The sequence below is a fragment of the Lissotriton helveticus genome, chromosome 1_2 (genome assembly GCF_964261635.1).
Source record: "Lissotriton helveticus chromosome 1_2, aLisHel1.1, whole genome shotgun sequence".
Lineage (NCBI taxonomy): Eukaryota > Metazoa > Chordata > Amphibia > Caudata > Salamandridae > Lissotriton > Lissotriton helveticus.
In genome coordinates this window covers 88,512,805-88,525,853 of record NC_136058.1, presented here as the reverse complement: position 1 = coordinate 88,525,853, position 13,049 = coordinate 88,512,805, and the positions used below count along the sequence as shown (strand labels likewise).

General features: G+C 44.3%; 1 protein-coding gene across 1 annotated transcript in view; it reads left to right on the top strand.

Annotated features, from left to right (window-relative positions):
- The window catches only part of LEPR (leptin receptor), a 589,765-nt gene that overhangs the window by 445,227 nt on the left and 131,489 nt on the right, over nt 1-13,049 (top strand). Inside the window, exons 10-11 of the mRNA XM_078668979.1 lie at nt 858-1,011; nt 1,099-1,181. Coding sequence (XP_078525105.1) covers nt 858-1,011; nt 1,099-1,181 — 237 coding nt within the window. The remainder of the gene's footprint in view (nt 1-857; nt 1,012-1,098; nt 1,182-13,049) is intronic.

Sequence of the window (13,049 nt, the reverse complement as noted above, 5' to 3'; positions counted from 1 at the left end):
AAAAAGGCAGAGTAAAACACGCCCATACTGGAAAAGTACTGGACCCCGGAGAGGATAAACAATGGCCTCATACAAGAGGCATCTGCACCTGGAATTGCAACATTCTCTCTTCTGACTCCAAGGACACGGAGCCAGGCCTTAGCATCTCCAGCACATGAGAACAGAGTGATAAGGGGTTTCGCTAGTAGTTTCAGTCACAGTGAGCTGAGAGACAAAACTGCTGACATGTGGAATATTCCTATTCCTACGGGAGGGGGATGAGCAAGTGCAACTCGCACAGAAAGAGAAATGCTTCAAAAATGGTGGCACACAGGCCAAGCTAAGAAGACTGAAATAATGTCACACGCATAAATGAATATAACAGTAGTTAGACACATTCTGCTAACTCATAAGCATAATGTATGCAGTGGGCGGGGCATGGAGAAATGAAACCTATCAATATATCTCTTCATATTACCACTTTCAACACCTTTATGGAGAGGAGGGTTTTTTCACAGGAGAAATTATGATAAACCACCCCATATCAAGTTCCTCAAAAACTCCAGAAAACTCAAATATTGATCAGGAAAGAGGCAGTCTCTGAATGATTACTGGTGAACGTCTGCCTCTGTTTAATTGAGTATGGAAACTACGACTTGAGCAAGCACGGCTATCTCTGATTGTATTGTGTTTTTTCTGGTTTCCAACAGCAGCCGCTATTTCAATTAATCTATCATTTTTATTTTTACAAAGCAAACGTAAAAATCTCAAGAAATGACCTAGACCCGATTTAGATAACAGGCCAAATGCAGCTGTAATGAATGAGTGGACGGTGTTGTTTGCAGGCTCATATTTCATGTCTCAGAGGATTTTTACAGATCTATGACACGCTGGAGACTGAATCCATGACTATTAATGTGCCAGACCTCTGTAATGCATACATTGTCCGGGTGCGCTGTGCAATGCTAAGGGAAGCGGGATATTGGAGTGAGTGGAGCCATCCAATCTACTCAACGGTCAAAGATCTGCAAGGTATGCGAAATGTAATGTGATCTATTGTGACCAAACCGGAAGTGACTGAAATCAACGTGAATGATTAGAATATTGTCTTCTTTGCAGCTCCGCTAAAAGGGCCTGAATTTTGGAGACTAATTGAAGAAGATCCCATAAACAAGCGGGCAATAATTACTTTGCTGTGGGAGGTATGTAAATGCATTATCTGCCTTTCAATGTATTTTGCTGGATGTAGATTGAGCCCATTACCTCTCTGAAGGTTGAGTTTGTCAATTGGCTTCATAAATACCATTGCACCATTGTTTAAGATAAAATTACAGCTCCAAGGGTTGTGACACTTCAAGATGATTATTGATTGGACAGTGTCTGATGGTCCAAAGAGAACAAAGCCTTCCCCGGAGGCTAAGGAGCAGGCAGAGCAACTATCAATTGATGACTCGAGATAGCACATATTTTCTGCATCATGACAATTTAAATTGATCAGTCACCCTAGGCAGTCCCTGGAGTTCTTTTGCTCTGCTATTAAAGCAGTTTAAACAGGAAACAATTTTACTGATGAATGGTCGCATGACAGTGAAATGGAGAAAGATTAGTGAACCTTAAATAGGTATTGCATCTACAATACAAACGGGAGGATGTACAGAATTAAAGGCTGAGTCTAAGGAGTAGGTTTCTAACAAAAATATTTCTGCACATTGTTAGTTGCGGGTGTGTTAACATTTCATTTTGAGGAATACTAAACTTGTGTGATCAAGGAAAGGAAATTATCACGTTGCAGTGATTATATGTATTTTACACAGTAAAATCCCAATGATTTACTGGTTAATAAAACGACCAATCACAAAACATTTAATCCCATGTTACAAGATGATTACCCTAATTAGTCTTGAACTACACATATTTTAAACGGCTTCACCTTCTATGGAAACAGAGAAAGATCAAAAACAATTGTTTATAGTTGCTACTTAGAATTACATTAGAAATATCCATATTTCTAATTTCTCCACATTACGATGGATTGGCTAAGTGCTCAGCAGACAGTCAGCTAGTTGACAGAGGTCAGGGTTCCCCCACCACAGATTTGATCAGCAGCTGTTTTACTCAACACTTGCAGGTCCTGAGGTACAAAGTCATTTTCTGGTTCTAAAGCCTGTGAGTCACAAAATCATAGATCTTTGTTACCACTACATTACAGAATCTCAAAAAGAGTTTAGAAAACCATAGAAATCTCTATTTGGAAGGGGTGTGCTCAGGGCATCTCTTCCAAATAGAGATTCATTAACACATACATACATTTGTTGTGTTCAACATCCGGTTGTAAAAAAATTCACGGCAAAAGCCTCAATTTTGCTTTTGTTTTCAGCAAGCCATGTAAGAGAGCAGGTACAGTTTCGACATAAATGCATGTTTTCTTACATAGCTCTAATGATTTTTGCTTGATTTCTGTATCCTGAATAAATAAAGCAGATGCTGATGTTGGTTGACATTTTCAATTCTCTAAGTGCAACTCCAGTATTTTCTGGAAGAAGTCGCCTTAACATAAATAGGTATTTCCAGGCACTTGTAATGCTCTACTTACAAAAATGTCAATGTTAGGCCACCACTACAGTTCCTGCCTCCTTTGTCCCGCCACCGGCGGTGGTCCACCCCTGACAATTATCAGCAGCGTGACACCCCCTCTCCCCCCTGGGTTTAGTACAAGTAGTCTAAACTTTGGATAGAATCTGAAAACAATATTGATGTCTACTGGTATCGGCATCATCATTGGTAGGATTTTGTCATGCAAGCTTTACACATAGTTATTTCCTAATATTACTAAGAGTAATTTAAAAAGAACCTATACTGAAGAAAGCCACAGACCCACAGGGCTCTGAATAAATGGCTGAAACATGTCGATGGTAGGGTACTATTATCCCCAATACATCTCTAGTAACCTTATCATTCCAGTCAAGGTACCCACAAATTAAATACTACCTAGGGATGATAAATATTGTTTTACATTTTCTTTTTTCTAACACTAGAAACGTGTATCTCCCTCTAAAATGACACAAAAACCCTCACTCCCAAAATGTTGGTTGTAGCCCATTTAAGCTCATATGAGCTCAGGTGTGGAAATGGTCGATGACGACTGTGTGGGCGAGGGCCTTGCAATTCCCAGGACAGATCTGTTGCAAGTCGGCATTGGCAGAAATATGAAGCCGTATTCTAATTTATCATGGGTTCAGAGAACAAAGGATTTCTTTATCAATAACATTTTTAGACAGGAGTTATGAAATACTTAAGTATCAAGGCCATCAATTCTAAAAGCCAATGTTGTTTGCCATAAAATAATACTTTTTGCCTAAAAAGGGAAAAGGACAACCTGTAAAGTTTTAACTGCTGAATACTGTAATACATTAAGCACTAAAGGGATTCTAATTAAGGTGAATGCACTACTGGACGCTTTGAAAAGCATTTAGCCTTTTTGGAAGTCACTAGATAAAAGATCATGTACTTCAAGCACAGTTTGGAAAAGCCATCAGCATGTTATCCCTTAAAAATTGACGATCTGAAAATAATCACTTAGAATTGAATAGATACTACGATGGTGTAGAATTTCACAACATGGAACGAGTTACACACAGTAGACCACTGGTATAGCAGGAAATGAAATATTTGAAAATAGTTGGGAAAATTAGCACTCTATGGTAAACCATGGTCAAGCTATTACACACAAAGCATTAAACCTTTTACATTAACCTTGTGCTAATGGGCTTTTACTGACTGCTAAGCTGCGTGATAAAAAAATGAACAGTGAATAATTAGAGTGAGTCAGAAAGAGATTTTCATAATGTGCTTGGACTAACACTTATGAGTAGTGCTTTGTGCAGCACTCATCCTCTTTTCTGAGCTATAGAGAACTTGCTTGGTGTTTTAAATGTTGGCGCCATGGGCATTTGCCAATGTTTTGGAGCAGGGCATGCAGTGACAATATATTCAGTGGAAGAAGCAAGTGTTGATGTTACACAGGTGCAATTGCCGGTTGAAATTAGAAACCGGGACAAATATAGATAACATGATCAGAATATGATCACTCTCTGCCCTCAGTTTGAAGTGTATTATGTTGTGTTGGAGTCTGCCATTGGTTCTAGACCTGCACAGAATTCTGAAATGGTATGACCTCTAATACAATTTCCCTCGCGTAAATGGAACTGAACCAATGACAATACTTGAGGGGTAATCATTTATAAATAGAGGGAGTAGAAAAAGCCCTTCAAATAGTGTAAAATATTTCAAAATACAGGGGTACCTGAGGGTGACTGTTCAGGGATAATTGGCCTTGATACATATTTTCCTATTGGGTAAGGTTACCTTAGTGGGAAAGCTGGGGATCTGTGTGTATGTGGGGCATGTATGAAAGCATTTAAGTAACATTGCTATTTGCAATTTGAAGGGATGTTTCCTTTCGCCAGTGGGAATGTATGCAAATGAACACGTTTGATTGTGTGCCTGTGCCTTATTACTGATGCAGTGCTGCAACCTAGAGGCTCTTGGTAGGTACACACATTCTGAGCCACATTATAGATTCATGAAGGAACCTAGAAACTCTAAGGGGGTGCACAAATTATGTCTCACCAAGTTAATGTCCTACGATCAGTGCTCTCCACATGGATGCCACTTGGGAGGAGGCATGGAAGGCCCCTGCCGGGAGGGGAGCTCTACAGCCCTCCAAATGCAGGCGGGGTCCACCTGAAGTTATGTGTGGAGCAGCATTCTGAATCACACCTCTCTCATTCACAGCTGCACTCAGGTCACATTACACTCTAATACAAGAGTCAGCCAATGGGTGGAAAGAGCACATTCTTCTCTACAGTAGGAGACGCATCACCAGTGATGGTGTGCAGCACCACACAGCTATTATACATTTTCACGTCCCTACATGCTGAGGCTGAAGGAGTGCCCAGGGCTGTTGGCCACTGGGATGGGGCAGTCTTGTCTGTCGCTCTTTAATAGTGATTCACCGGAGCATATTCACGTTGCCTTTGGTAAATCACAGTGGTACAAAAGGGGGTGGTGATGGATGGAGCATTTGAACCAATCAAACACTCACACCCAGTCAACAGATCTGGGTTTAATCCATCACCGTTCTTTAGCCCACTCTGCCACCCCAGTTCAGACATGGCCATATGCAAATCAGTCTGACCCTGTGCCTCATGGGAACAGTCCAGCCCGAACTGCCAAGCCATGCCTTCCCTGGACCGGAAACAAGCTTCCGAGGACCGGTTTCTGGCATTTCAGACGTCTTCAGCCCGGCTTGATTGAATCCAGTGGCAAAGTGAGCAAAGGACTCACGTCTGAGCATACCCTGCCAACTTATTGGTAAATCACAAGCATCTTTCTACCCTGTCCCTAAAAACATGGTTGCAAAGATTTGTGATGTTGGAAGTGAACTTGGGTACCAAAAACGAACTTCTAAAACTGAAATTACCTTGTTGTTGTAGTGGGTGCAATTAGTAATAATAACAACAGCGATAATAGCATTAATAATAACAACAACAACAATAATAATGACATTAATAATAATATTAATAATAATAATACTTGTTTTTGTTGTTATTCTTGGAGTGCTATACTACCACTATTTCTCCTCCTACTGATGTTACCAGTAGTATTTCTACTGCTATAACTAAAATGAATGCTACTATTCCTAATAATAATAATAAAATAGCACTGTGAAGACTCCTGTTACTGGACTAACTGAAATGGTGATTTCCAGTGACCAAACATGGCCTGGCTTGGTGTAAATCATCAGTCTTTTTCAATCTCATTTCCATCCGCTCCACGCACAAGTGCCTTGAGACCTGTCCATTAGTGTGCAGCTCATGCCTGGATCCTTCTGCAGACCTAATGCCATCAAATCGAGCCTAAGGCCTTAACCGTGACATTCATACGAACATCCCGGGCCTATAGGTACAGTTTTCCACGGACACATCAGACACCATTTTCAATCACCTCGATCCAGCTGTGTTAATGATTATGCATTTAGAAGCATGGAATCATTGCACCTGAGAAAGATTTGTGCGTTTTTTTTACAAAACGTCTAAATGGAGCTTTGTGTTTTTAAGTAAGAGCACATAGCAGGCCCTATGCCAAGCAGGAGGAAGAAATGGGTGACATAAATACAAATCATGGCGATATAGCAGCGAAAGTACCAATGCACACTTACACGTATAAAAACATTCAGGCATATTTATGAGTTTTCTGGGGCAGAGTTGGGCTGCCCTGCACCGCAGGGAAAGGGCAGGAATGCCCCGTATTTATACAGTACGGTGCTTTCCTGTCCTTTCCCCCTGTGCTGGTGCTGTTTCAGCAGCCTTGCTCCAACTCAAGCTTCCCTGCACCATGGTGCGTTGGTGCCTGTGATGTAGGCAGGATTGTCTCTGTGCCGGAAGGTGCACCTTCCTGCACAAAAACAATCCTGATAGGCTTTTTCCTCTTTCTATGTGTGCTGCAGAATGCCCCACACAATCAAAGAGGTAAAAACGAGGGGAAATAAAGATATTTCTCCTTGTTACACCTCTCTTGGGTGGGAGGCGTATATTTTTGGCACTTTACAAGATTTACCAGGTTTGGTAAATCTGGAAATGTATCAAAAACCATGGAGGTTGCATTGGAACACCCATGCAGCACCCATGGAATGCCTTCCTTGCGCAGCTGGGATGAGGGATGTACTGAGAGGATGCTGAATGGGCATATATATGCCCACACATCCTACCAGTAACCATCCAGGGTTGGATAGAAACAAAGTATGTGAAACAGATTGCAGTTACTAGCATTACATTTCCAGCAGTGGTCGTGTGGCAGAAGTTGGGCCCCCTTGAGCCTACAGTCGTTTAGTATTTTGAAGTAAAGAAAGTTAAGAATGAGCACCCTGTCATGATCAAAGAGCAGCGTAGTCTAATCACATTGAAAAGGGGATTATGTGCAGAACCTTGATGAGCACACCATGTAAGCCAAAGACCACCCCAAGAAATGGGCCTACAGCCTGAAAGTAGAGGAGAACTGTGGTGGTGGAAGGGGCGGTGGGGGGGTTCGGCAGGTGATGCCCTCGTGGACAGCTGTAAACAATTAACTAGTTGGCCATACCACTATTGATCCGCATTCTGGATCCCACCACCAAACATTTGATCCACTCTTTCTAAGGCATCCAGTAACATGACTGTGCCAAAACAGTGCCTTATGATCTAATTGGGGTGGTTGCCTATGAGTTTGTCGGTGTGCTTCTAAGTTGTGACTCAGTCATGAAGGACTAGGTTCCTGGACACTGCTCAGTCAGGGGAGACGAGATACCCCTGAAGCAGTAATAGGGCCAGGCAGCCCAGGAAGTGGCACTTTAGATGTTGCCACCATGGAGCCTTGTGTGAAGTGCACAAGTATGAGACCTCCTGTAACAGATAAAAGGCAAGACTGTAGAGTCTCATGCCAGGCAGCTGTAAGCCCCAGACATACTATCTGACCAGGGCAAAGGCGCTCACTGTCTGAGCATGCACCAGTACAGATGTAGGATTTGATCTGAATCAATGCAAGTCAGGACGAGCCATGTATCTGTAGGGGTAGCATGCTGAACATATAGTTAAACCATGGGGTCTCAACCATTTTTACTGTCTGTACCTTGTGTAGAGGGATAAGTTAAGCAGCAACGACTTTGGGAAGCCCTGTATGGTGTGGGCTATCAGGGGAAGGAAGCTATCCTCAATCATGAGGGAGATGTTGCTGTAATTCTGGACACCCAGGTACCAGAGCACTTCTAGGACTGATCTTGTAGCCACATAACTTGGAGATGTAAGAGATGATAGACATCAACGCTTTGATGGTAGACTATGGATGTGGCATGAGGAGCAAGATATAGTCCGAAGAGGGCCTTTAGGTACCTGACCTCTATAGGTACGCTCTTCACATTGTGAGACAGAGGGACTGCTGCTGCTAACAGCTTGAGGGCCAAATGGAAGAGAAACATAAGAAGGTCTCTTTTGAAAAGAGCAAAGATGAAGCCACCGCAGGAAATTTTGGCAGTGGCACCTTCATATCGAGGTAGTCCTTATAATGGAAGTCCTCTTGTAGACCCATTTGGGAGATGACACAGAAGGGGTACCGGCATTCCACTAGGTCAAACTCTTTCTCAGCATCCAGGGGAAGCAGAAATATTACCTCTAGTTCATCTTTAGGCCACCAAAGCAAGGTTGCTAACATTTGATAATGATTTTGAACTTCCACCCAGAAAAAACTCTACTTGGGACTCATTAAAAAGTTGGGGGAATCATCTTGCTCAATTGGGTCACCAGAATCTTAGCAAAAACACAAAGACCTAGACCTTTAACTACGTTATACACAGTGTATAACGTAGTTAAAGGTGAGCAATGGTTTTAAAGATACACATTTGCTCAAATGCGAACTAAGTATGGTGTTTTGTCTCTCCCACCTCCATAGCATTCGGAAAGGGAGAAGTGAACAATCGACTTTTTGCGATTTGTCTTGTCTTTTAAAATACAACCTCGTCCCGTCTGGCTGGTAGGAGCACCTATGGCCTGTTGAGGGTAATTATCAGAGAGTCAACTGTGTGTTAGAGTAAGACACGGACTAGATGCTTTATGTTAACCACAATGGTGCGGATTTTATGTACTTACAGTTGCGAAGACATGTGGGTCCACCTGCAGTGGCTTTAATATACATGACGCCCTGATGAAATTGCCTACAAGTTACCAGGCAATGAAACATGTCGGCAAGTAAAAGTATGAGTGGTTAAATAGGTGATAACCATCTCTACTTTTTTCCTTTTATTTTTTCCATACACAACACAAGAAATTGAATAAAAGTATTGTGTCTGTGTTGTGTTATGAGCGTTTTAATGTGTTGATTGACACTGTACTGGTCATTCTTTTCTATGCTCACTGCACTTTTTTCTGCACAAATCTTTTGTGCATTTGGACACTATTTTCTGTTCTAAGCTTGATGGTACCGATGATGACAACAGGGCAGTCCTGACGAGTACCAGTCAGGTCCCCGCTTGGTGGTGCGCCCGTGAGGTGCCATCTCGCTTTCACCCACTTTTTTTCGGTTTATCACTATATTTGTTTTGTCACGAGATTAAGTGTGGTATGATTGGTCTCGCAACTGTATTTTACTGCTGTATGAGAATCAGGCAATTTTTTGAATTAAGCACTAACCCCAGATATTTTGGCTACCCCAATTAATGATGTAACAAGGGCAGTTATGTTTGCTAAAGAATAGCAACGAACGAAATATTCTAAAGAAGGGTGAATTTTCACATGTGCTTCCATAGTCTAGGTCTTTGTGTTTTTGCTGCATACTGAGTGGAGGGCGACCTATTGACTAGCTTTTCCCTCTAAAGCTCCTCTTTTTCTTGAACTCACCAGAATCTTAGCCAAGATTTTGAGATCATCATTAATCAATAACTGGCACAATCCAGTGGCTATGATTTTCATTCGCAAGAATGGCACTGATGGCTTTGTTGGAGATTGCCATCAGGGGCACGAGTTCTGTAGCTTCTTGAAATGTCCAAGTTAAGGCAGGGACAAATAGTCTCCAATCAGACTTGTAAAACTGCGGGGGCGTGGCCGAGCAGAGCTGCAAGATGGCTGCCGCTAGTGTGGCTCTGCCGGCCGAGCACCCAACGGAACGACAAAAAAACAAATAGTGAGGTCTTAAATGGCGCCAGGCCGTGACCTAATGACAAAAAAAGCAGTGGAGCTGCTGAACGAGCTCTCGGCCGCGGAGATGAAAATGTCCCTGGCTGAGTGACAGAGGCCCAGGGAGGTGATTGCCGTGCCGGGAGGAATACGTGATCAGGGCTGGCTGAGACGTGAGTGCAGGAGGATACGAATGGCGGCTGCTGGTGGTGCTGTGAATCTCCTGCACTGCAGGCCAATCCAGCATCAGACAGCTGGGTGAGTGAGCGACAGCCGCTGAGCCTACCCGTGTGGCCTGGCAATTACCGAGGAGCCAGCAGGGGCTTGCGGTGCTGCATGATGGCGAATGCCCTGGTCGTATCTGAATCCTCCCTCGCCACGCACATAATCAAAGTAGCCGGAGTGTTGGCGGCCCGACCGGACACCAGCTTGGGGGCCCCGGGAAACATCTGGGAAGTAAACAAGGCGAACCAGAGCACATACCCGCAGGTCAGAGCATTAACCGCAGGTGAAAGAGACAGGCAGCGCGGCGAGTGACACACCGCATTGGCGGCAGTAAGAGGCATCAGGAGAAGCACAGAAAAGCACAGGAGGGACAATAAGACAAGCTCCGGCGGTCACGATTCCGTGCACTAACCACACCCTCGAGATCCAACAACGATAGGGCAGGAGTGGTGCCTTCACTGGACCGACGGCAGCAGAGTTTGTGCAGGCCCTGGTATATCCATCGTGCCTCGAGGTGAGACGCTGACGGCTTGCGCTGCCTAGAGGAGAGGTCCCACAGACTGTACGATCTGTTCCCCATAGGAGGAGAAGGGCTGAAGGCAGTACCTCCCACTATTGCCACCAAACGTCAGCGGGACAGTAACCGTGTACAGGGGGCCCCCAGCAACAACAGCCTGCGTAGCGCCTAAGGGAAGGGACCAGGGCTGCATGGCTGCCGCCTCCTCGAGTGTGCAACCACACATATAGAGGTCGTAGCCCTCTGTAGCTTGCGAAGGCTTAGAAGGAAGGACGCAACACAACAGACACAATTTGGGGGAGCAACGGGCGCTCACCAATAAAACACTACGAAATAATCGGGATCATAGTGGCAACGCAATCCCTAGGCGTAAACGTGACAGAACAGCAAATAGAGTGGATACTCTGAGAAGGGCAGAAATTCCCCTAGAGGAAGCTGAGACCGGATGAGCTGGCGGAGCAGGGCCCTGAGTTCATACCCACTATAGATAGACGCTACAGGAGAAGAGCAAGCATGGGGAAAATGGATAACAAGCAAGCCAAAATCATTCTTGAGAAGCACTCTTCCAGGCTGCCAGACATCGATTCAACACCAATAACGGTGGTACCAGAAATGCAGATGGAACAGGAACAGGAGGATGACATCAAAAGTATGTTCCGGGAGGTAAAGGTTAGCCTTAGAGCAATACTAAATGGATCCAGTTTAAAGCTCTCTGTGTATCGTTTAGGATCATTAACACTAGTAGCCCAGCACTTCTGAGCAACCTGCTGACCCCGTATGTGCCCCCTTGACAGCTGCGTTCACTAGGTCAGCAACTGATGACTGTCCCGCGGTTCAAGCGTAGCAGGGCAGGAGGGCGCTCATTTTGCTATCTGGCTGCCAAGCTATGGAATTCCCTGCCAATATCTATCCGCGGTATTGAGAACCTGCTTGCATTTTGGAAAGCGATAAAAACCTTCCTTTTTGCTTCCGTATAGTTTTGCTAGGTCTGCATTTTCCTACCTTACTGGTTTCTGGGTAGGTAGATCCGATAGCGCCGTGACGCCCCTTTTCTGGGGCTGCTGTGCGCTTTAGAAAACTTTTAACATTAACATTAACATTAACATTAACAATAGATGCTAAATTGGACTCCCTGGCGTTGAGACTGGATAATGTCACACAAAAAGTAGATAAACATAAAGCCAGAATCGACATCCTGGAAACCAGAGTCTCGGACTCGGGCGATCAGCAAGTTGAGCCACAAGAGCAACTACTCAGAATAGATTAAGTGCTAGACGTCATCAAGGCAAACAACGAAGACCTGGAGGCTACGTCATGGAGAAATAAGGTCCAGATAACGGGAATACCTGAGTCCACCAGCATAACCAACGTGAAAAAATTTGTAGAGGGACTCCTGAGAGACCTGTTCAACCCTGACTTATCTCCGATGTTCCTGGTGGAGAGAGCGCACAGAACTCTGGGACCCAGGCCCCCACCTGGTGCTCAACCTAGAACATTCCTAACTCGCCTACTCAACTGTAGGGACAGAGACACCATAATGAGACTGGCCACAGAGAAAGGAGACCTGAGATATCAAGGAAATACCGTTGCATTCTATCCCGATTTCACCCAAGCAGTCCAAGCAGCGCAGCGAGAATTTATACCAGCAAAGAAACTGCTCCAAAAAGCTGGCACAAAATAGGCAATGTTGTACCCTTCGAAGCTAAGAGTGCAAACTGGAGGAAAACCTATGATATTTACCGAAGCCAGTGCGGCACTAAAGTTTGCCAAGCAGACGGCGAGAAAGCAACGCTGAGGCTGCGAGATCCCCTGGCAGTGAACTGAGTGACAATGACTAAAAACTGGCAGCTGAACGAACTGACATTCGCAGGGGTGGCGCTCCCATTATCGCACACCACTTGAAGCTCAAGGTTTGATTTGATTTGAAATGTTAGATTAAGTAGGTCTAATGCTCGGCTACCCCATCGATAGGCGAAAGGGGCAGTATGCCAGCAACTCCATGCCCCTATGGGATGATTCCCATTGACTAAATATCACCCGGCTCAATACTTGCAAAGAGGGGGTGGGGGAGGTTTTGAGGGATACACAACCTGATTGGTGGGTTGGTGTGACAGAGGACGTTCATGTTATGTGTTGGCAAGTTCATTACACCACAGATCTGTCAGACAAATCTCCCAAGCTGAAGAATACAACATACCATCTGGAAAAAAATAAGCCTTTCTCAGGCATATACTACAAGACATGTGGGGAGCGGACTCCAGGGCCCAGATGCCTCGACACTGGGATCCCGGGAAAAATATAGCGCCGAAGCGACACATCTCTAAATGTCTAATTAACCTGTAGCACTTGGAACATTCGCTGTCTCAATGACCATCGCAAATCAAGATTGGTACAGGCATATCTAGCTAGACATATGTCCGATATATGTCTCCAACAGGAGACTCATCTGAAAGATGACGCCGGAAAAGATTGACCAAAAATAGATAGGGTGAAGTTCACAAATCAAGCTACTCAAGCCTGTGGGGTGGCCATAATGTTTAGGAAAGATATACCATGCAGACACACCAAACACTATGTGATGGAGAGGGTAGATATATAATACTGAAAGGGTCGCTATAAAATCAGCC